Source organism: Patiria miniata, unplaced genomic scaffold (assembly GCF_015706575.1).
Source record: "Patiria miniata isolate m_02_andy unplaced genomic scaffold, ASM1570657v1 HiC_scaffold_5, whole genome shotgun sequence".
Classification (NCBI taxonomy): Eukaryota; Metazoa; Echinodermata; class Asteroidea; order Valvatida; family Asterinidae; genus Patiria; species Patiria miniata.
Window position 1 is genome coordinate 5,486,663 of NW_024037072.1, and position 25,188 is coordinate 5,511,850.

A 25,188-nucleotide genomic window follows, 5' to 3' on the forward strand; every position below is an offset into this window, starting at 1 on the left:
CTTTGAAACTGGCCTGCGGTATTTGTTCAGGTTCTGGTTGACTCTCATATGATTCATTTTGTCTAACATGTTGGTTTGCAATTTCAGCAGTCATTTTTGGCACTGAGCTGCCACCAATGTTATTACCAACATTGTGACTTCTTACCAACATCGTGATCTTGGTTTTCCTCAGTAACTCCGCCACCATTGTTACCTACATCGTGATCTTGGTTTTCCTCAGTAACTCCGCCACCATTGTTACCTACATCGTGATCTTGGTTTTCCTCAGTAACTCCGCCACCATTGTTACCTACATCGTGATCTTGGTTTTCCTCAGTAACTCCGCCACCATTGTTACCTACATCGTGATCTTGGTTTTCCTCAGTAACTCCGCCACCATTGTTACCTACATCGTGATCTTGGTTTTCCTCAGTAACTCCGCCACCATTGTTACCTACATCGTGATCTTGGTTTTCCTCAGTAACTCCGCCACCATTGTTACCTACATCGTGATCTTGGTTTTCCTCAGTAACTCCGCCACCATTGTTACCTACATCGTGATATTGGTTTTCCTCAGTAACTCCGCCACCATTGTTACCTACATCGTGATCTTGGTTTTCCTCAGTAACTCCGCCACCATTGTTACCTACATCGTGATCTTGGTTTTCCTCAGTAACTCCGCCACCATTGTTACCTACATCGTGGTCTTGGTTTTCCTCAGTTACTCCGCCACCATTGTTACCTACATCGTGATCTTGGTTTTCCTCAGTTACAGCGTCAGATGCTTCATCGGTGTTAACTGCAGTCTCGGGATTTTCAGGAATCTTTTTCACGAAATTCAGCAACGAACCTTTTATGCGGCTCAGTGATTCTTCCTGCTTCTCTTTCTTCTTACGCTTCGCGTGACCCGCCTCATGCTTTCTCTTATATCCATCCGACATGTTGACTGTATATACTTGACTTTCAAATTCTATAATGAACAGCTCGCTGACAAATTCTCAGCCGTGGCCTGGCAACAGGTGTATCCTATTCGTGTTTAATAAGCAGCTATCAGTAGACACTATCACGAATAGGCCTGGCCTATAATAACACACGCACGTGTGGACACAAAACCCATGGTACTGGTACAGTTTCATGCAGCTATGAGTTATTACAAAGTATACATGTATTGAGGTTCGCGGTATGGGAACACAGTCAGCTATGTTCTAGCTAGTTTAAAGCTTTCCAAAAATCAAAATTCAGAGAGAGAACTGTTGAAACTTAAAAACAAAATATTATTTGTCATGATGATGTGATATGTGACTTATCACACACTGTCGCACACTGTAGTATTTTCGTAGGCCCTCAATTTTTCGTAGGCCCTCGAATTTAATCCGGGCCTGTATGTAGCTAAGTTGTATTTATTATTTTTGCAATGGCTTATGTCTTATTCAACCATTGGTCACAATCAATGGCTACATTTAATGATTGAATTGTGGGGGATCCAGTATTTATAGAAGGGGCGTGGGGGGCTTCACCAAAAATGGAGGTGAAACCTGACCACACAAACCAGGCATATATTTGCTTACATGTATGTGGACGAAAGTTTCTGTCTTTGAAATTGACAGCAGAAGAAACAGGGAAAAAATACAAGGTGTACCTAAAAAAAAAAATTTAAATGGGGAAAAATAAGGGGCTGTGCGTCGGCTGCTGCCCCATTGGATCTACAACTAGAATGAGTTTATGTACCATTTCAGACTATCTAGCGCCTTGAATTGTTGGTAGATACGTGCGCTATATAAGACTTATTATTATTATCATCTTGCTTTTGTCTTAGATTTTACTATGAAGGCATGTGGCGTCAGAAGCTTCAGACTATGGTTGATTTCCCTCTGCATAACATGGACATGTCACCTTATACAAGAGGACCCAAACCACCCAAGCCATACTACTTATATGCAGTCTCTAACCACATTGGAACTATGGATGGAGGACATTGTGAGTGCCTTTATGTAGTTTACTTTTGATTGGTGTTTAGTTTCTCAGTACTCTTTGCTATTGTTCTGTTTTTAGCACCCTTGATATTCTTCTGTGTATTTGTATATCTGTGATATTTTGGCAAAGTTGTAGGAAAGTCTTTGTTTTAGTCTTTTGTCTTTCTTCTTGGGTCTGTATCTCAAACCCCATAGACTACTTAAGGGGGCACTAGCTCCAGAAATCCCTGAAAAATGTCATGTTTTGGATTGTTTACTTATCCTATTTCAAACATCTGGTCGAAAGGAAACTAACCTAATGTCTTACCATTCCCGAGAAAATCCCTGTTTCAGTGTTTGTACGATATACACGTTTGACTCGGAAACAGCGGTGACCAATCACCAATGCACAAAATATATTTTCTTCGACGTCCGCAAAAGGCGAACACTTTACGAATGATATCACAACTAGCACCCAAACAGCTCAACTTTTGGGGTCACAAAAGTGGACCCCAAAATTCGTTTTTGTTGTGAGGATGTTTATATCCTACTTTTAAATGTTCTTTCCGCATTTTGTGGCCCAATTGGGCTGTTCCAGGACCCAGTGACCCTTCAACGTGAGTTACCATGGAATTGCCCATATGTAATAATTCTCGTGGTGGTGGACAAGCGCAGTATATCTCTCTCCCTCCCCTCCCCCCCCCCCCCCCCCCATCCACAGTAGTATGGGCTGATTCTACTAGTGAGGACTACCGATGCTACAAACAAGAACTTCCCCTTAAAGCACCCCCTCCCATTGCATACATGTGGATCCAGTGTCTGTATGCTCGAAAAAAGAGGACATGTAAGGACAGCATGACCACAAAATACTGTGGGAAAATAATCTGACTGAATGGCTAGTGCCGTCTAAGGCAATATATGGCATATGTAGAAGTTCTTTACCAATAATTACTGGCTAGTAGAATCAGGCCATTAGTTCTCAGTGGACCAGAGACTCTGAACCCCCCCCCCCCCCCCCCCGACATCAAGCTGGATACTTGACTGAGTACAGTTATGTCGAGATATTTTTTATCATCTTTGTGATAGTAGATGTCATAAGTTGACCTGTAAAAGAACTGACATCTGCTGTCATTCTTGATCTAAGATTTCTTTTTCTGCATGTAGATTTCATATCTGTCAATTAACAAAAAGGAAACGATTAAAGTATGCTTTACAGGTTTTACAAATCTCACACTGTGTAGTGCATTTGAAGAGGCAGATTTGTACTTTCCTTTCCCCCTGGTATGGGTTTTGCTTTTACATGTAACCAGTGTTCTAGCCAGGCAATAAATAGCGCTAAAAAATAGTTGCTTCCGTTTGTTCGTATACAAGTGCGGCAACTTCGAACATTGTGCACTGGCCGTATGACACAGCAAAAAATAAACAAGATCCAACCGCACGTACCCCGTACGATACCCTACCGTGATGTCGCGCCATTCATATGAACATTCGCTATGAAAGCTATAAGCATGTGCTCTTTTGTGTTGCTTAGTTCCAGCGCTACGCATGGACGTACGTGTCACCAAAAGGTCACGTACAGAGTGCTCTGTAGACCACACCATTTTGCGGTATCAGGTGTGCTTTCTAAAAGTCAGTTCACCAGCATTTAGGCTGTTTCAAAATTACAACTTATAATGGAGTCCAAAACATATCCCTGTTTGAAAAATAAGTTATTATATGTCGAAACATAATTTTCGTAAAGGATTTATTCGAGAAACGATGTAAAACTCCAAAGAAAGGTTAATACACCCTTCGATGTCAATGGATCGGTCCATAAAGATGGCCGCCAGTGAGGAATTTTTTTCGAAGAATGTCGCTTTCGAAAATTAGGATTTTTGACAGTTTGATAAGTTTGATGGTTAAAAGGGATCTGTTTGTTCTTAGGAAAATACCAATCAGCAAGTTTTGCAACATAGCAAATTTGTTTTAGTGCTCCAGGAATGCGTTGCTTTCTCAAATACTGAGGAAAAGTTTGGTCGTGTAGTTCGCTCGTGTAGCCCGTCGCGCGCAGGCCCGCACCGGGCCGGGCCGCGGCCAGGATAGGAAGCAATTCCCGGTGATTATTTCACATCGTCATTATCTACAATTAGATTTTTTAACATAACAAAAATGAGATTTCTTTCTCAAATTGTGTTGTAGCATGTGGAAATTGCAGTCCCCAAATGTTTTCTGTCTTGAGACCTCCATGATTTTACAATTTCTCTTCCTGCCGATCTGCCGATGGTTTTATTTACAAATTTAAAATCTGAGCTAAGTGCTACGCCAATGCGACAAGGCTTCTTGAAATTGAAACTGGACTGAATTACATTACATGCAAAAAGGGAGGGATAAACTCAGAGGACCGCGTGATTCAATTTTCGGACGTCGGACAGACAGGACTCATGAGACTAAAAGTAAAACGAGTGTTAGCTGGACGTGGAGGTACAATGTACATGCAGGCCTAATTACTCCCCGTTTTAGTTTTAGATTGATTAACTCTGACTTCAAACTTGAATTCAATGAATAGTTACATGAATATGAAATGTTCATGCGATTTTTTCGCGCACTTAATATTGATAAACTAAATCTCAACTTTTTATAAAACATTGAGGAACTACTAAAAATGATTAAACAATAGAAAGCATCGATCTTGGAACAATTTATACATTATAAACATGTTCTAAAATTTGAAAACAGACACAAGTTAACAAGAACAAGAGTATGTATTTGAAACAAATAAAACAAAATTTCTTATAATTCTAAACACTTCTGCTAAAAAAAATCAGGGGAAAGATGCCAGGACTCGCCTCCGTTTGCACCACAGAGCACCTAGAATCCAAAATTTTCGAGAGCTCTTAAGCCATAAAAAGGCTCGCATTAGCCACTCTCGCATTAGCCACTTTCGCATTAGTTCTCGAACCAAATAACCCCTACGCTATAATTTCACTCTGGCTAGGACACTGCCATGTAACACATCGCTGAAATTATGTGATATGAAGAGTACTTGTTACAGATGTATAGATAAATTTAAAATTCAGTTAGAATAATAATTCTGTTTGTTTAATTATTCACTAGATACAGCTTGTTGTCTGAATGTCAACAACCACCGTTGGTACAAGTTTGATGATCATGAAGTGCATGATGCATCGCAAAGTAACATTAAGGTACGTTACCCCCCCCCCCCCCCCCCACCACACGCACAAGAGTATATTTGCCTTCAATCGGTGATCGCTTTTGTTTGTACACTAACTATTTAGGAAGACATCCCTTATGTTTTGTACACGAATCCAAATTTGGGACCTCTCGGGAATTGGGGACCCTATTGTCGGCTATTGTTCAACGTCTCCTATTGAATGCAGAAGCACAAGGAGTTGTACATATTGGGTTTATGGAGTACCCACTATTGTCCACCTTTACTTCCTTACTACTGTTCTCCTTTTTTTCTATCAAAATCCCTAACGCTATGGCTTTTCTGCTGTGGCATGTGTGGGGTACCAAGATTTCTAAAGACCAACTTGCAGGTACCATTGACCCTGTTGTCGCTCTTTGTTCTCAGTACCATGTGTGTACTCATATGTACATTTGTAAGTACACACAGTCTTGAAGTTTCACATGCCTGAGGACAATGCTACGGTGTTTCCCATCTGCCCCTGTAATATAACACTCTCCCATAGTCCAGTCACATGCATGTAACCGTACAATCGAGGACCGTTTTCAACAAAAGACCCATTGTTCGAGGACTGAAAGGATCTCTTCTTCTCCCTTTGTGCATCTGTCCTCTATTGTAAAGCCATACAAGTACACACAAACACACCCAGGTTTGTTGGTGTAAATCGTGGATTTTCTATTCCTCATCATCGGTCTTTTGTTTATACTCATAACTTTTTTGCAACAGCTCCCATTGGTTTTGTACACGTTTTCTAATCGAGGTTGTCCTCGATTGACTCCTGTCCTCAATTACCCGATGATGCTTCACATGTTTGTCCTCAATTTACATCATAAACACGCACACATTGTCTGTCCCTATGTCCCTATAATACAACACTCTTCTATAGACTTCAGCACACAAACTCACGATCGAGGACCGTTTTCAAAGAAAGATGAACTCTCGAGGATAACAAAGAATCTGTTATTCTCCCTTTGTCTGTCTGTCCTTGGGGTGTATGTAATTCATGTACACAGAGACACGGACAAAATGTGGATATTTAAAGTGTGTTGTGTTTATCTGTTGAATCTTATTAACTTTTCAGTCTGCACAGTTGTATTTATCATTAGGTTTGACAACAAGGCATTGTCTTTCCCTTGTCCCTATAATATAATGCTATCCCATAGACCAAGCACACACTAACTTTTGAGGACCGTTTTCAACAAAAGATGAACTTACGTTGACAACTCCAACGATCAGGGGAAAATAATCAGGGGAAAATAATCAGGGGTACAGTATTAAGACTTTTTATAATATCATAAGATAATAGTATAACCGAAAAAAATTACCATTAGGGATACACTCCAGTAGACCTGTGCGCAATAATTTTTCTGACTTTCCTAACCCCTAACCCCAATGTTACTATATTACCCCCACGAATTGGATCATAAGCAATCAATCTAGCCATGCTACACTAAAATTGTACCTCTAAATAGGAGCTGAGGCATTAGTGAGACATTGAAATGTCTCCCTAATTCCACATGTCCCCCAAAGGTATAACTTCTGATGCTTAAGTGTCTCCCAAATGCAAATGGTATAATTTATGAAAATAATAACGATAATAACACTAATAATAATATTGAAGTACCGAAAATGGCACCTTTTACCATAGACAGGTGCACAAACAAAAAGCTATCATTAACCCCATTTAAACTCCCGCCCCCCCCCCCCCTCACCCAAACAGATTTTTAGTATAATTTTTGAAGCTCAGAAATCATTTTAAGCATTTTGAAACAAAAAGTTGCTCTACAAATGGAAGTTAACAGATTTAGGAAGACACCAACATGTCTCACTCAGTGGTGGATAAGGAGGGGTTACTGGGGGGGGGGGGGGCTCTCACTGAAAATTCACTGAATTCACTGAAAATGTCAGATGTCCGTTGATAACACAGGTAGCAACATGTATTGCAAGTAATTCATCACAATGTAAAAGTCAGCAAATAACATATCATTGCTTAAAAAGTTGAGTCTTTAAAAGTTTCTTGAATGTTGACCGCAAGTCTGCAGCACGTATGGAGTTTTGAAGGTGGTTCCAGAGCTTCCAGGCCGTACATGCATGAATGCTTGTTCACCATAAAATACAGTAAAAACATGAGCTGGACCAGATTACGGATGTCAAACATAAATGATGTGGAGGACTGTACTCATGAAGTGGTTCAGCGATCTAGTCTGGTCCTCTCCTATGTAGGATCTTTTGAGCAGCAGGATCTCATGTATGGAGCATTGATTAATTGACAGTCAATCAAGGGATTCCTCACTGCACAGTTCTGCACTCGCTGGAGCTTGTAAATCTCTGACTAGGGGAGTCTGTACAAGACAGAGTTGCAACAATCCAGCCTAGATGTAACAAAGACATGGATAAATGCAGTTCAGCTGTCATCATCAAGATGGCCAATACATGCAGTGCTGAGAAAGATGAACACAGATCCTGTTGACATGGTCAGTCATAAGTAGGTTATGATCAACTATAACTGGCAGAGTCCTTGCTGACCCTTTTGGATGGATTGTTTGCTGGCCTTTTTGTTGGTATGATTACAAACGACAAGTCTTGTGCAGTCACTCTGTTTTACACTGTTGAGATATGAGGCACAGCTTGTTAGCAGTAGATCATACATAGTTTATGTATCCATACATCTTATGAAGTGCCTCATCTCTCTTGGCTGAATCGAGGTCAATTACAGTTACATACAGTTATGTATCATCTGCATAAACTGCTGCATGGATGTCGTAGGATGCAATCCTGTCCTAATATTTTTGTTCTTATTTAACGCATTGCATCATCCGATAAATCTCAATGCCCTTTGAGGGCACTACGTGTATGGAAGCTATTCGGCAAGTTTACTCCCGCAAAATGTAATGTTTCAATTAAAGTTAAATGTAAACTTAAGTCAGGAACCTTGCATTCACCCTCATTCACTCAAAATTGTTGCCTATTGACACAGCTTGGGTCCCCTCCTTTAGGTAGGAGGAGAACCACTTGACTGAAAGTTTGTTCAGAGATTCTTTGAAGACAGCAGATGGAAGGGGATGATTCTGTCAAGTCCTGATGGGAGATGATATGATCAAACCACTCACCTCTTTACATACCTCCTGAAATGATGAGAAGGCGCTGGAGATGGTGTCCTTGCTAGACATATCTGAACATCAGCTGAACATCGATCCAGCACATTTCCCACCTTCTGCTGAAAACGGTCCATTTGTCTTGTGTCCAAATTGTGTGGATTGTTGGGAGCTGGTAGCACCAGGCCCTGGTAATGGATTTGTTAGCTGAATCATGGCATGAAAGAGGCCAGAATGATTTGGCATCTGTGAGCAAAGCATTACACACTTGCTGGTATTACTTTTTATAAAGTGTGTGACCAGAGCTCACAAAAAGACAATTTTGTTAGTGAAGTTTCTCTCTCTCTGCAGCCTGCATTGAATTTGCATATCAGGGAGCATGTGGGTGTAAAATGATGTTCCGGCAAACCAAAGAATGATTATAAGTGTCAGTGATGTCAGGTTGCTGTAGTAAGGGGTTAAGAATTAATATCCTGCCTGAGACTATCCACGTTGATGGCAGTGGGGTATCCGAGGCCCCCCCCCCCCCCTTGTGGCATTAAAAAAACTAACGAATTAGCAATGTTTCGACGATTTTAAAACTTTGATGCTGTAAAGTCTTAATTTTGCCCCTTTAATTTTAACTAGTACATGTACAATTTGAATACTACGATCCAAGGCAGCAGTTCTCAGGCTAGTGTAGAACTCTGGGTAACTATAAAAGATACATGTATCTCAAAGTATGAGGAGGTAGCTGGAACCAAGTAATAAATCACGGTTCTCTTTTAGCATTCTTAGGTTTTAACATTTATACTTAACAGTAACTGAATATCCATTCTACTTTCTGTTGTTTACAGAGTGCAGCAGCCTACATCCTTTTCTATTCTTCAATGGACCAGCTTATTCCATAGAACTTCATTGCAGTTTATGTGATGTTGCTAGTAACACTTCATCAACTTCAAGATTTAACCCTGTAAGTTAATACAAGTAACTGTATGCAATGCAGAACAGGTAAACTTCTATTAAAATGGGTATTATTGGATCGTTATTATCAATTTTTTTTTTATTCTTAATAAACATTTTTTTTAAAAGAAAAGAGTGATGAAACCTGATGAAACCTGACCGTGATTCAAATGGAGACCAGGAATAAAATGATCCATAGTTTTCAAATATTTACACAGCTCAATTAATGTAACCCTGTACTGGAAGATTTAAACACCCCACTTACCTAATTGCTCATGGAAAACAGTCTGATGTCATAAACATACTAAATTAACAACACCAGATGTTGCAATACTTTGTAATGTATAACACTAACCAACGTCAGAATCATATGCGAGAATAGTCTGAAGCCCAAGCTCATGCATGGAATAATACTGCCTCATGCATATTCAACCAGTTTGCCATTGCATTCAGAGCAGGCACTCTTCATAAAGTTTAGTTGTCCTCACATTTATCTTTCCCACTATAGGGAATACACGTGACAACAAATGAAGATCAAATTGTACTGCTAAAATATGTCAAAATGTATGTCATCAATACTTTCTAATTATGGTAATCATATTTCAGTATGTAGTGTAAATATAATTACAGAACATTCATTTATCCAAACATTTGATGTTGTGGTGTTATAAATTTGCATATATGTAAAAGCATTATGGGATAAAGGGCTGGTTTGTACATGACTAAAGAGTGAATGTTTTACAACTCTTGCACATCTCTTGCAAACTTCTTGCACATTAAATCATAAAAAAGGTATTGATGGAGATTGCATTATTATTCTTGTTACAAGCATTTAAAAACAGTAGCTTACTTTCATTTACATACTTTTTATAATATAGGTTTTCCCGGCCAATTTCCTAAAATGTTCATTAACTTCGGAAAATTGGTCATTCATTTTCGTCTGAATATGAATGCACGTCTCATTTCAATTCAACGAAAGTTCAATCGTTTTCATTGTCCCTGCATTCAGTTTTGAGAAACAGATGGCCAATTACATTACCTGTGCATTCATTTACGCAAGCATGCCTTTTCGTGCAGAGTTCGGGCATACAATTTTGTGAATGTGCAATCAAAAGTACGTTTTTCTCATTCAAAATAGTAGATTGCATCACATAACATTAAACTGAAAGTGAAATAGAATGGGCAATGTTTGAAATCGCCCTCTAAAAGCGAAAAGGAAGTCTTGTAAACGAACTGAATGAGCATAAACAAAAGGTGCTGCTCAATCACTTAATTGCTTGAACTGAAATGGAATCGAATGCTCTGGCAGTGAAAATGAAACACGTGTTCACAGCGATTCTCAAATATAGACGAAAATGAATGACTGATTTTCAGAAGTGAATGACCATTTTAGGAAATTGGCCGGGAAAACCTATACATGTACATGTAAAATTAGAATTACGGATGAATGAACAAAAGTTCAAGTACATTTTCAAAGTTTGGAGAGTTTGAATTTTCCATCCTAGCAGAATCCAAACATTGGACCTTTCTTACAGTCATTCCAGTTTATGAGCAGTAGGCAGAAGCTTATAATTTCTTGGCAATAAGTATTTTCTTCTGATGTATGCTTATTGAATTAAATGGAGAAAATGGCTGTTCCAAAATGTGTGGTCCATAATAGTTATCAAAAAGATTTTTTTTTTTCCAGAGATTTTGCATTTGTACCAGATGCAAACGCAGGGTGATCAGGCGTGCAACTATTTCATTGGACACTGTCTGATTCTGTTGTGAATGTTTTTTATGTAAAAACTGAAAAAGAATTATGAAGTATATTTTCCAGTTTAACCATTTCTGCATTTGAAAAGGTTTGATTTTGGGTATGATTTCATTTGACATGTTACTTCTGGTTTGATGTCATCAGCTAAAATGTGAAAAACCAATGTTGACGAGATACACATGGAAGATAAAGTGAAAAGAACTGGAAGATTAAGTGTTAAGCAACTTTGCCTACAGAAATAAATAAAATTATGAACTTGATTGTTTATTTTGTTCATGCGCTTTCAATAAATGAAAATGGTCACTTTTTGAAGTAAAATCACTTGTAATATGATACATGTAATGATAATGTCATCAAGATGTCACAGTTATACTGTAATTTGTTTTTAGTGTTTTTACTCAACCTGTAATTGGCGGTTATATTTGATGTTGGCTGATGGAAATCTAAATAAATATAAATATGTGCACACTTTCAGATCGGGGTTGATGTTTGTTCTAAGTTTGAAATTTATAACATGTAAATGAAAAGCGCGGAAAATTATATTCCAGAAAAAAAAAAACGCTTCACAATTTTAAAATGGTGATGGCTTCTCTGAAGTCAGAAGTGAAAGAAAAGGAAAAAAACACAACAGAGCTGCCAAGCTACATTTTCAATCTAAATTTGTTTTGCTAGGAACCTTCCTGAACCTTTGAAAATACTCCACTGCAGTAAACTAATGTAACATTCTTTGTACACAATGTACATGTACTTAAACATTCAAGAGGATGGATTAAGTCACTCTCACATAATTCACAGTGGCTGAGCTTTACCTCCCTCTATTCTGCAAAAATCCCACAGAATTCCCTGATGAATTTTCATTGGTATGGGAAAGTAAGGGTGAAATTATAAGTCAAAGAGTATAAACTGGTGGGTGTGAAAGATAAGCTTTGATTTGTACCTCCAGCCAGTGCAGATGGTGTCAGCCTGCACATACTGCACAACCACAGTTTCAGCATGTAACCTAGATATGTACAGGACAGAGAGCTGTTTTTTTTCCCCCATGGGTGTTAATTCTTGATGTGAACTTCGCCAAGGTCTGAAATAAATGTAGTGCAATCATTGGCAAGATTTACAAATTGAAAATGTATCCACTCGTAAACCATATGTACATCTTTTTGCAGGCCCTCTTTTTGATTGTTTTACTTCCCTTAAAACAACATAAATCAAGGCTTTTAAACTTTTGTTAAGAAGTATGCTACATTAAGGAATTTCTTAATTTGTTTTAAAAATACTACATAAAAAGGTAACCATGTCTATTTTTAATACAAATATTTAAAACTTTGACTTTTGTTGAAGGCTTTGCTTCAATGACTCAGAAAATATATAAACAAGAATCTTAAAATATCTTAAAACTGTAATAATTGATGTAATTTGGTTTAAATGCAGTTTCAAATTTAAGTGCATTATAAAGGAGGTTCATGCTGTACATCATTATGATGACAGGAAATTAGAATGCTGAGAGAGAGCACACAAATCCTTCACATGCTCATAATGAGTCCGTTTTCAGTCGTTCCAATTGAAGCCTGTATTGCTCTGTTATCCATGTATTTGGCTGATTCAGATGGTGTACATGTACATGTAGGTAATGCTCTAACTTGCTGACCACTTAAAACATCACCCAAGGCTCAGCAGCTCTAAATCAATAATTGAACCAGTCAACACTGGCTCCACTGGCTGAAAACAGATAGCTGCTATGCAATTCAGGCCAACTCAGCCGATGGGCATCAATACATGTATATTAATATACATCATAGAATTTAATTAACATACTAATATAAGATGCTCTGTTACCATTGATTTGTTGTAAAATATGTTAAGGTATACAGTAGATATAATACAATGAATACATATCCTGGTACATCATTTATGCCGAAATAATACAGTTAGGGCACATTATTTGGTCCGCCAATAAGCTGTAAATTAATATTTCGCTGATAAATAAATTATGTGTGTATTCATATGTACATTATAGGTTCCATTGTGAGAATTATGAGTGTTGTCAGTTTTACCATTTTGTTAAAAGAATAAGCACTTGATTGATTTTAGTATATGTAAGATGAAATACCATTTGTTTGTAAAATATGAAAATCAAAAGTAATGACAAAGCTGTTGATTTCCTTATGGGAAAATAGTGATTAAAGTTATTGCAATTATTCAGTCGCAGATTGTGTATATTGTGGTATTTGTTCAGTCAGTATGATAGATGTCATGATGGCAGGTATACAAAGATGATTCACCTGTATTTTTTTCCAGTTTTAAGACATTTATATAAACCTTGGTTTGACTTGGTGTGAGAATGAATGTCTTATCAAATTTTGTTGATTATGATAAACTTTCAAGAACACTTTCAGACACTTAAACAAAAAAAGCCTTGTTTGTTCAGATTTTTTTGTTTGTCATCTTCTCGTCTTCTCTTCAAGAAATTAAAAAAAAAAACCACCTACCCCAAAAAAGCTACCATATTGTACACATTTTTTTTTTCCTAGGTGGCACTATTGTCACTTTTACAGCTCATATCATGATGAAATGTAACCTGAACAAAGACCCTATTCTGAATTTGGTCAAAGTATAAATAAGAATGGTGAAGTTTGTCATGACGATGATGTCATCAAATCTAATGTATCATTTTAAAGATGTACTGCATGTGCTCTTCAACAAATTTCGTACTTGTACATTAGAAGTTGTAAGAAGAAAACATCGCATTAAAGTGAATCTATAAGTAACACTAACTCTCCAGGCGTTTTTGCTAGGATGCTGTAAAATCCTCAGTTATTTCTTGAATGTGGTCCTTGGAGGGGTGGCCACTGCCTCAATCCTGCGAAATCCTCCAGCAATCACTGTCGATATGTTGAGGCAGAGCCAGTAACATGCTGGAGCAGTGTGGAGGATTTAAAGTATAATCCAGGCCTAAATTTATGCACAGCTGAGCATAAACAACACAAGGTCTGGCCTTGACACGCTGCATCCTCCAAAATCAGCCACACATCTTTGCCATATGTTCAATCCTGCAGAATCCTCCATTTTGCAAAGAGGATTTTGGAGGACTTGGGAAGTTTAGGGTTAATCAGATCGACTTGAAACTGCACACAATAGGATTTTGAAATTTAATTGTTTTCCTTAGGATGTCATGATGAGTACAGACTGAGTTTTCTGTGATCACTGCATACTTGAATTTGATATTTTATATGTAGAAAACAAATACCTTTTGTGATAGCTTTGATTATACAACGGATGTCAACAGAATCCTTAATAACTGTGACATCATCACATGCATGACATAATTGAACCTGCCATTTGGTCCAATTATGATTAGAATAGGTAAGTTTCACATAGAAATGGATATCAACATCATAATCTAACATTTAAAGGCCAAGAAAAGCCGAGTGTGCTGTCATCGACAGACTTTTAGTTAATTTTTAAATTCACCCTGGACGGTTCAACAAATAACATATTAATATGCTTCTTGAAAACCTTTGCGAAAAACAAAACCCTTTTATATGGATATTGGTTCAAATTTAGTCACTTTTTGTTCATATATATATACATACAATGTATGTTTATTGGTTGATGCCTGGATAAAGTTGTCATTTACTTGTCTATGTGGTTACACCCTGTCCACTGGTAGTTATATTTGTCCGTTTTTTTGTCATTTTATAATGCCTATTATGCTTGTTTAATGTTTGCACAATTAATTGTCACTTGAAAGTTTGATCTTTTGTTAAACATGTATATTAACAAATTGTGGCTTTTATATTCTCTTTATTCATCTTTAGTTGTTTACAGGAGTGTCAATTTTATGTCATGTACTTGTACAATTTCAGCATTAATGCTACCTGATGCATTTTTTTTGATAAACCAAAATGAATACATAAGTAAAACACCTAAATTCACTACAACTTAGTACAATATTAGGATAGTAAGAGATAAAATACTTTTTTGATGTAAAATAAATGTTTATTTGCATGGTCATTTTTTGTTGAACTAACATTTTTTTTTACGTATATGATTTTTTTACTTATATAGAAATTTAATTATTCTTCATTAGGTTATTGAGAATTTAAAAACAACAATTCTCAAAAACAACAAGTAAAATTGAACGCTGTCTGTGGATAAGGTCTGTCATTATGTTGGATAATGCATCATTGCAGTACATTTTTCAGCACAGCATGGACATACCCAAATTTGAATGCTGTACACTTTTTTGTAAACAAATTTCATGTCATGCTTACATGAATATATTGTAACTTAGCACATGAAGTGAATAAATAAAATACATGTAAATAAGTATGGTCTAAGAAAGAAAGGCAATGAAGTTTTTGTACCTGCAATCAAACAAAACAGCCAAAGAAATAAAAAAAAAACACCCTGAAAAAAGGCAATAATTACAAAATGCAAGAAGTAAAGCTTTGGGATATACCACCCTAAACCTCATCTCAACTCGTTTTGCTTGAGTATACATTTACATTTGTAGGACAAAATAATACAAAAGCTGGGAAAAAAATCTCGTATTCTTGGCTACTAAAATACAATGGCGTATGCTTGTGTCTGCATATTGACCAGTATGTAAATTGTCATGATTGGCTCGCTTTGTTGTCTTAGCTGTGCGCGCGCGTGCCATAGTAATGCTTGCTTGTTGACTGGTGTAGTACAGTACTGTGGTCAGCACTGTACTGCGCACGAGCGCTGGGATGTTGCTCATTGAACCATGTGTGTTTGACATCACGTACTGCTAGCGCATGCACAGCGCGGCAAGCTTATTACCAGACCGTTGCCTGCCTCCGCTGTCACTGCTGCTCCTTCGTTCTCCACTCGCATCTCATAACATTAACCCATTAAGTACACAGTCAAGCCCGGCCTTCACTTTGCTGGCAAACGGTACAATGACGATCATGGCAGCGACGCAAGTAAGCAGCGGTCAGGAAACAGTTCCTCATCAAATGCCCGCTCAGCAGCAACCTCCGTTGAAATCTTGTATGACGAGTCCACCGCAAACCATCCCTATGAAAGATCATGATGCTATCAAGCTTTTTGTCGGTCAGATTCCAAGGAATCTGGAAGAGAAAGAAATTCGGCCCATCTTTGAAGAACACGGCCGCATCTACGAGCTGACGATTTTAAAAGACCGTTATACCGGCATGCACAAAGGTTGGTTAGCTCAGCTGTTTCTGTTCTGGCTGCACATTTGTTTTACGACTGTTCGCAGGCATAGGCCTACTCCTTGAAGTGGCAATTTTGTTTAACTTTAAGGAGTTTCCCGTGCATGTCATATCATGGAGGAATTACACAACGGGTTATAACCTTTTTTTGCAGTATACTTTTTTTTTGCAGTAACAATGTTGAATATTTTGTTAGATTCAGTGTGGGTTTGTTGTTGACTAAATTCTATGTGAAAACTCTATAGGTTGTGCCTTCTTGACATACTGTGATCGTGAGAGTGCTATTCGAGCACAGACGGCTCTCCATGGACAGAAAACACTACCAGGGGTACGTATGTGTATTTATTTGCCACATGGCGGGCTTGAATAAACCAGTTCCCATAAACCACTGCATCTATTGCCAAAAGGCTAAAGCCTTTACGAGTTTCATTCATAATCGCAGTTCTTTGTCCTTGTTCTGTCAAAGCAAACCGGTCGCGTGCCGTTGACTGGCCATCCAGGCGTTGTTTGTGTATGATGTCTGTTGTGTTGGCTCTTTTTGGAACCGAGCGTGGACTGTCATTCCATGGTTGTTGTATTGGCGGGGTTCCAAATAAATGCATACAGTGCAGTATAAACTGTAAATTTGTGTAACTAAAGTGTGGATAGCTCCATGATATGACTAAAAAGTGATGAGTGTCACATGGACAGTTTTTTTTTTCAGGACTGCATTTTTAAAGGATATGTTGTGTGGTAATTTTAGAGTGATTAGAGTGGTATCAATCATTACATTGGGATTCATGTGCTGTTAACAATTTGACTTTTTTCTTTTCAATTTTTATTAAAACTCAAAAGAGTTATTTGTTATGTAAAAGTTGTACATGTATGTCGGTGGCAGGCTCATCTTTGTTCTGGCTTTGCTAAGGCAGAGGGGGAAAAAAATCAGTTTCTCGTCCATGCTTTTTTAAAAACTGAGGGAGACGGGCACTTTTTCCTTTTATTTCTTTTCTCCCAAGATGGCAATTATTTGCTGAGATGGTGGATGTATCCTTCCATTTTCTCAATTCTTGCTGATACAAAGTAGTGTCTGAAGAACATGAATAAAAAGACCATATATTGACAGTTTAGTTGCAAAATATATTGCAAATGTATAATTAAAAAAAGGAGGCTGGCAGCAAAGGACAAGAAACTGGTTTATTCTTTTACTGTTTGGCTTGTTGCATTTGTGCCCTCGAGCCGTCAGAAGTGGTCAAAAAGGAAAATTTCTCCAGAACAATTTGTACTTAAGAAAATGGTTTTAAGTAAAATTAGCCCCCGACTCTCAATAGGTGTGTGATAAATCATATTAAATTAGATGATTTAGTGACTGTTAGGGTTGTGTGGGCCAAGAATGTTAATGCAATTTTAAATGAGTTCAAACTTTTTTTTAGAATTTCAAGATGAAACATTTCTAACGTGATATTTTAAATGCACACTTCGTGGATACACTGACTGGTTTCCAATTCCTAGTGCGTTAAATGCAAAGACATACCTTTGTTGCAAAGTCACCTGAATTAAGATTCTAAGTAAACTGATGACATTTGATAAGGTCATCCCTCAAGATGTTTTGAACAGTATACTTTTCAAAGAATTCTTTAATTATTCCAATAAATTTCAATTTATAAAATATTTTACAACTTTACATGTCCATACTATCAATTTTTTTTTTTTTAAATGTCTTTAGTATCAGAGTACATGTACCGGTAGTATCATAAGTTCAGGTTTCAGGCTATATGTGTTGCATTGTACAATGCAAAGTAATCATTATGGAATTTTTAAAAAATGCATACAGAGCAAATGCTGTCGATGTTTTCAGATGTTTCTTTGTTGTTAGCCATTGCACAATAGCTTTTTCACATATTGTTGGCATCGCATATTATTATTTACTCAAGAAATGGAAAGTTGTGTACAAAATGCCTGTAGGTAAAATTGGTGAACACAAATGACGTGTCCATTGTGCTTGAAACACCCGTTGATGAAAAAAAATGTTTTAATAGAATTTGGACAGATTGCACAGAATGTTGATGGCAACATTGTGTACCACGATATTTGACTGGACTGATTTGTATTGCTTTAACTCATCCATATACCCCCCCCCCCCAACAATGATACTTTTTTTTTCTATTTAGACTGCACATAATACACGAAACAATACACATGTGATCCACTTCAGTAAGAACTCATTAAGACTACCAATCAATATGGCATCTGCCTCGGGAGTCTTGTTTGTATCCTTCCTTTTGTCAGTGTATTCCTTACGTATTGACAAGATGTGTATATGAAGCAGATGGCTACATGTAGTCCTGCTTTGTTTGTCTGCTTGTGAACCCCAATTACTCATTGTCCATAGCTTGGCTATTCCTGTTCAGATGAAATTTTAATGAGCACACCTGTACTATTAATGACAGGATATGGTTGCATGTTATGGACGTATTCCATGACTTTAGTAAATGCTTAAGGTGATAGGTTAATTTCTTTCCATTTTTGCTCATACATGTCACTTCAAATAATGGTTTGGAAATGGATGTCCGAATCATTTTTTTGACAAAGAAAAAAGACATCTGCTATTAAACTATTATTGCAGTATGTGCATAGTCTTTTGGTTAACAAATAAATAGCAAGAATAATTTTCTTTGATAATGTGTGTTTTTGAGTACATGATACATGTATGTATACTATAATATTTATGAGTGATAGATTATTGGTGTAAATCTATGATACTAGGGTGCTATAGGTACAATGTAGCCCCCCTTATACATTGTCAGCATATGTACCAGCTGTTCTCAGCTGTTCTTGAAGCTGCTAAGTGATAGGGTCTGCACAAAGAGGTGGCACGTGCCAATGTTGACACTGGCACAAGAGGTTGCCCTTTGTTCCCCCTGGCTTTCTTCTGGTCATGGCCCCTTTGGTACAACCTTTGTTTTCTTTGGCCATGGACCCTTGGCTAAGCATTACCGAAGCCTTTGCCTAGTAATGTCCTCCTTGCACAGTTTTGCCTGGGTTTCATAAACTGCTCTCTTGTTGTGAGTACTATTTGGAGTACCATGGGTTTCATGGCATCTGACAATATAAACCTACATACCTACCCACACAAAGACCTCAATAAATTGGGTTGTCAGTAGATGGATGTGACTGTACACATTTCAGCAACAAAACAAATAAGTGGATAAATAAAATAAAAATAAATTGAATCAATACTCGAATACATATGTACAAGTAGATGCTGTATACTAAATAGATATTTATAATGTGTGTTGCAAAGGCATCAAAGCTATGGTAGGTCTCAAAGCGCTTTACAGTTATCACAGCTATCACATCCAAGGAAATTTAAATGACAGGTAGTTCATGTTCAAGTTTCTACATGTATCATGTGACCCATTACATTGTATACAATTTAGTGCGTTTGAAGTCTGTTACAACATGTATGCGACCGCATAGCCCCACAAACTTAATGCGGCCAATTTACTGGACTACCTCCGTAAATCAAGGCCACACTTCCACCATGTACAAAAACATGTCGAACTTTGTCAAATTTTGAGTTTTCACATTTAGGCTTAGTTTGTAGTTTATTTTTGCTTTGGAAACATACTCACCCTCTTTATAGGCTAATCAGAAAGTGCTGCCTTTTTCAGATGTCTAATTTTCGTGAAATTTCATGTTGAAATTTTGATACGCAAACGTGTGCAAACAAATCTGGAAATTTCACGAAAAATAGACATCTGAAAAAGGCAGCACTTTCTGATTAGCCTATAAAGAGGGTGAGTATGCTTCTAAAGCAAAAATAAAATGCAAACTAAGCCAGGCCTAAATGTGAAAATCAAAATTTGACAAAGTTTGGCATGTTTTTGTACATGGTGGAAGTGTGGCCTTTATTTACGGAGGTAGTCCAGTAAATTGGGCACATTTATGGGGCTAGCAACCGCACAAATACTAAGGCAGACAACATTCAGCCGTTTTGTGGCTAAATGTTTATTACCATGCTACACACGAAATCTTCAGAAACACAAGCATTGCAACCTCTAACTACTATACCGGTAGGTATCAAGTTAAAGGGTACAACAAGACCTTCCATTTAAGTGATGAAAATACTGATGTAAAGCGCTATGATCTTAGTTAAAAGAGCTACATATATTTTTTTTTTAAGTGGTATGCCAGTGAGATGGGATATCGAGAAGTGTAAAAAAAACACCATTGTTTTCGGGCTAAATTGATGTATTTTACAATGTAAGTTGTCATTTATGGCACCTTGTTTTCGCATGCAAATGCAGGTGTTATTGTGAGTTTTTGTTCATCAGACAGAGAGAAAGGTTCATATTTTATGCGAAAAAGAATTTAAAAAAATTGGCAAAAGAAAAACATCATTTCAAACTGATTATTTTCTACTTTGCAATGTAGTTTCAGACAAGTACATCCGACACCAATAAATGTACGTCAGACACCCATAATGGCATTTCTGCAAGTTTTCAGAACACGGTCAGAGCATACTGACCAGAATGTCAAGTTAATATACATATGGTTCTTCTCAGAACCATTCTCTTAGTTGAGAAATTATTCACACATGGTGTTTCCGCAAACCTTTCAGCCTCAAATCTTACTTATTCAGTTTGTCTGAGTACATCCGACACCATGGTGTTTTGAGCCAATTTCTACTGCAGCTAAACTATTTCTAACTGATGCATTTTAAATATCATTTTAAAATCCACTTTATGTAACTATAATTATGCACACTGTTGAGCTCTCAAAAATGTGCCGGTACATCCAACACTGTGGAACTGCCAAATAGCAGCCATTTTTTTCATGGTGTTTGAAAGTAAAGAATTAAACAATTTAATTCTCATCCTCAGCATTTTATAAGCCAACACAGTTGATTGCAGTTGTCATAATTCGTTGACTACATGTATGTTTGCAAAAAAAAACAACTTAAATAATTAACCATACAGTGTGTAAATGGTAAAACATGAGAAGATTCACTGGAAATGTTTAATACTGTTGCCAAGGCTTCTTCATACTCTACCACTAATACTTCATACATTTATGTATGTCTTAAAAAACTAATTTGAACAAATGTCAATGACAGCAAATTTCCCCTGATTATTATTCTTAACGTAATACACTACATTTACTGTACATTTACATTTGCACAAGAAGTATCAACTAGCCTTTGGTCAGTTCAAACACTCAGCACGAATATGCTCAAGACTCGCTAAGAATGTACACCCTTACATGAATGGGAAATATCATTTTGTGCATTTGATTATATGGAAGAAAAGTCCGATTTTTTTTACATGTACTGGTAAATGTACTATGGTATACCGGTATGTTGCATTTCACAGTGTTATCTAAATGGAAACTGATAAGACTGCAATGAATAGAATTTTAAGAGTTAGCCTAATGGCCCTATTGGTGTAAATGATGATCAGTCTATCACAAACATGGTCACAACCTTGAAATAAGGTTGATTGTTTGAGGTTTTGGATGAGAAATATGTAAGCATGAAAGGGATTGACCATATATGGTTGCCCAAATTCCTCGAGATGTGAGCGGGGCACACCGGGTCACGCTGAGTAGAAGTTTTATGACCAGAAAAGCCTGCATATATACCGGGGGTACAGTATGGACTGTGAAATATACCAAGAAAGGGACATGTACCGGTGTGTAAAACCAGGCTTCAAGAAAGAACTCAAAGCATATTTGAACTTAATAATTATATTTGACTTAAGAAACCTTTCAGTTACATTCCATCATTTCTACTTTGTGTTTTGTTTTAAACCTCAGAAATCTATCTCTGAGTTAAAAAAAAAACGTCTTGGACGAGGACAATAACAGCATTTATGACAGCTGTTAGTTTATGGTTTCTGTTCACCCACAGTTGTTGAATCACCTCCGCCGCCATTTTGAATATACATTTTGTCCGACTTTCTTCGGAATTGTGCACTATCTGAAAAAGACACATTAAAATTAAAGAACACAATTTTGAATATAAGAGCAACTCAACTGAGCAAAATTAAGACACAAGAATCCCATAAATGTACACAATAAAAAGTCAACTGATTGAACCCATCTAACAAGTAAAATATGTAGTTCATTAGCCTGTAAAATAGTTCATTCAGTCCTACACCATAACGTACACCACTTAAATTGATTGCACAAGTTATGCCATAATTTGTTGTGCAAATTGTGGACTTTACAATGTAACAAAATATAAGATATTTTCATTCTGAATGATCAATCTAGTTGTGTCTTTGTTTCGTGTTTTAAGCCAACTAAAAGCAATGTTTACTTGCAAGTGCTGCAATAAAGCATTTAAATAGCAATGGAAATGTTCATATCAACAATGGGTTTCAGTTTTCTACAAGCTACTGTACCGGTACCTATCGAGTTCTCTCAACCAAACTATATAAAACGATGCAACAATCTGGAAACTATTATTCAACACATCAAGTCAACATATATGTCACAAATCAGAAGAAAGTGTAACATTCCTGTGTTGTAACACACTACTGTATGAAAGTTGGGGGAAACATTTGTTTGCATCCTTTTACATTGTGAGAGCTGTGGTCTTCATACAAATTGGACTTTCTGCATATGAACACTTGCATTTTTTTGAAAACCCCCTAAACATTTTCCATCTCACTGCCACATCATTCAAATGAAAGGTCTTGCTGTTCCCTTTAATTTGATATCACATGTGAGGTTGTGTTGCTTGTAGTTCTGAAGATTTCCTAAATTTTCCACTTTCAGCCTTGTCCACTTTTGCGTAGAATTGCCCACATAGTTACACCATGAAAATTGTTTAAATTATAAGACTATACTGAAACAAAGACTTCTCTGCAAAAAAATATAAACGACTCACTGTGTGAGTCAGTAGGTTACACGTGTACGTGTGCATGTTTTTTTCCCTTTCTCAATTTGTTTTCAGGAATTACATGTAGCTGTTTCATGGGGGGGGGGCACTTACATGTACATGTACATTGTATTTTACTTTTCATTGAAACGTGTCTTTTTGTTGAAAATAATCCAAGCAAATAGTTGTACATGTACCCTCATAATATGGGAACGTAAGGCACCCGTAAACAGGTAATGTACTCTATAATATGCATTTTGATCTGTTTGAGATGTTCGTGTAGCAGGTACTGACTTGAGCATCACAATATGACGTTCATAGGTGTATTGTTATTGTGTCTTGACCACTCGCTGTGCATGAGTCATTCACATTTGCATAATTTATTTGTGTCCCTCACTGCACTACATGTACCTGTCTGCAGTTATTTTTTTTACATTGCACACTGAGCAGGCGAAATAATTACATGTATGCACATGTTTTTCGTACCTTTGAATTGAAAATTTGTTACATACAATGGCAAAAACATTTGCCTGAAATTACAGTATTAGTACATACAGTACGATCAATTTGTACCACATCGTGTTTCTGAATTAAAATATTAATATCTTTGCATCTCTTCAGTGTAATCGTTAAATTGTCAACAAATACACACATTTACATGTAGAAAATTTCCAGGTATGATTTTGTTTTTTAGTATTGATACATAAAGGTACATTTACACATGTATTATGTACTCGTTTACATGTACATGAACATGATATTCATTTAAAAATTGTACCCTACATGTGTGTAAAAATCCCAACTTGGGCAAAAACGGTTTGTAACTATTGAACAGAAGTGTTTCAAGACTGTTTGTAGTTTTTATATACAATGATAGATTTATCCACTCTCAAATGCAAGCAGTTTCAGCATTTTAATCAGGTGCTGTTATTAACTATTCCTACATTAACTATTAACTACATTTGCCTTCTTGGTTTTTTATTTAAAAGAATAGTGAAAATTATGTGTAATTTAGAAACATTTCAAACAAAAAATGCAATGCACATGTGTGCAGCATTACATATTGGGTAACATTTCCACCGCATAATATTAAACGAAGAATATTCAAGTTTCGCGGGTTGTGAAAATGTAAGTACCCGTACTTGTGTCTCGAGTAACCAACATCTAAATTTTTTTGTGTACATGTATAGGTCTGAAAACACCCCAGGTATTCTGAAACTACCGTACTGATCATAATCCCATTTTGTGAATACTTTCCTTTGCATAAAAAACTTAATTCAAAATCACATTCATGTTATAGAGCACATCATGTGCCCACTCTGTACAGCCACATGCATTACCAGTTGAAAATGACTTTAGAATTCAATTTTATATTTTTTTAGCCATAGATGTATCAAGACCAAGCTAAATGTAATACTTGTGTATGACGTTCATACATACATACATAATGTACCGTTACATTGTATGTTGTACAGAGGCAAATCCGTAATTGCTCATAAAAATTGGTTGAAAGTGTGCTCAGCTTTCCTTGGCATTTATTGTGCTCTTGATATCCTTCTCTTTTCTCACCTCAGGATAATCTTATAATGCAGTACATGTAGCTGTATTACAATCCCCCTCAAACACTTGTACCAGTACATGTATACATGTGTATGTATATGTACACATGCAAAATGCAACGATTGTATCATAGAGGAAATGGGTAAAAAGTGAAGTACATACATGTATGTGAACTGATCTGTGAATATATTGAAAGGGGAGGTTGTGTTGAAATTGTTGATTTAAAAAAATGAAATCATGTTTTCATGACTAAATAAATCACTCCAGAATTTTTTTTTTATATTAAAATAACTACCCCATGCCTAAATGGAATCAAAACATTGAATGGACATCAGCCCAACTTGGCAAGGTTTGAGCTACATGTATTTCCATTGCAAGCTATGGTTTTCAATCATATTGACAAGGGATTACTAATTTTACATGATAAAACCCCCAAAAATGTTACAAATTATCAATTTATTCCGGGAACAACATTATGATGATAATTTTATGCACTTACCTCTCTAAACATATGCACCTCCCCTTTCAACGCACAGTCCACAGTGACAGCACATATTTCTGAGATCTTATCTCGCTACTGATTCAGTAGGGTTAGCCTTTGCTTTGAAACCAATGGTGCTCAGTCATCAATGATAGTGGTCAAGTTCATGTAAACTAACC

The 25,188-nt window shown here is 36.8% G+C and overlaps 2 protein-coding genes across 10 annotated transcripts in view; both read left to right on the plus strand.

Annotated features, from left to right (window-relative positions):
• LOC119740717 (ubiquitin carboxyl-terminal hydrolase 8-like) overlaps positions 1-13,312 on the plus strand; it is a 41,064-nt gene extending 27,752 nt beyond the window's left edge. For all 4 annotated transcript variants that reach the window (XM_038216099.1, XM_038216102.1, XM_038216100.1 and 1 more), the window contains 3 exons: positions 1,796-1,956; positions 5,025-5,113; positions 9,050-13,312. In XM_038216099.1, coding sequence (XP_038072027.1) covers positions 1,796-1,956; positions 5,025-5,113; positions 9,050-9,103 — 304 coding nt within the window. In that variant the 3' untranslated portion in view covers positions 9,104-13,312. The remainder of the gene's footprint in view (positions 1-1,795; positions 1,957-5,024; positions 5,114-9,049) is intronic.
• A 2,326-nt stretch (positions 13,313-15,638) lies between these two features.
• The window catches only part of LOC119740719 (CUGBP Elav-like family member 3), a 66,336-nt gene continuing 56,786 nt past the window's right edge, over positions 15,639-25,188 (plus strand). For 3 of the 6 annotated variants that reach the window (XM_038216103.1, XM_038216106.1, XM_038216105.1), the window contains exons 1-2: positions 15,641-16,095; positions 16,352-16,434. In XM_038216103.1, the coding sequence (XP_038072031.1) occupies positions 15,687-16,095; positions 16,352-16,434 (492 nt within the window). In that variant the 5' untranslated portion in view covers positions 15,641-15,686. Of the gene's footprint in view, positions 16,096-16,351; positions 16,435-25,188 lie in introns of all 6 variants that reach the window. The other 3 variants (XM_038216108.1, XM_038216104.1, XM_038216107.1) reach the window with 3 other exon arrangements.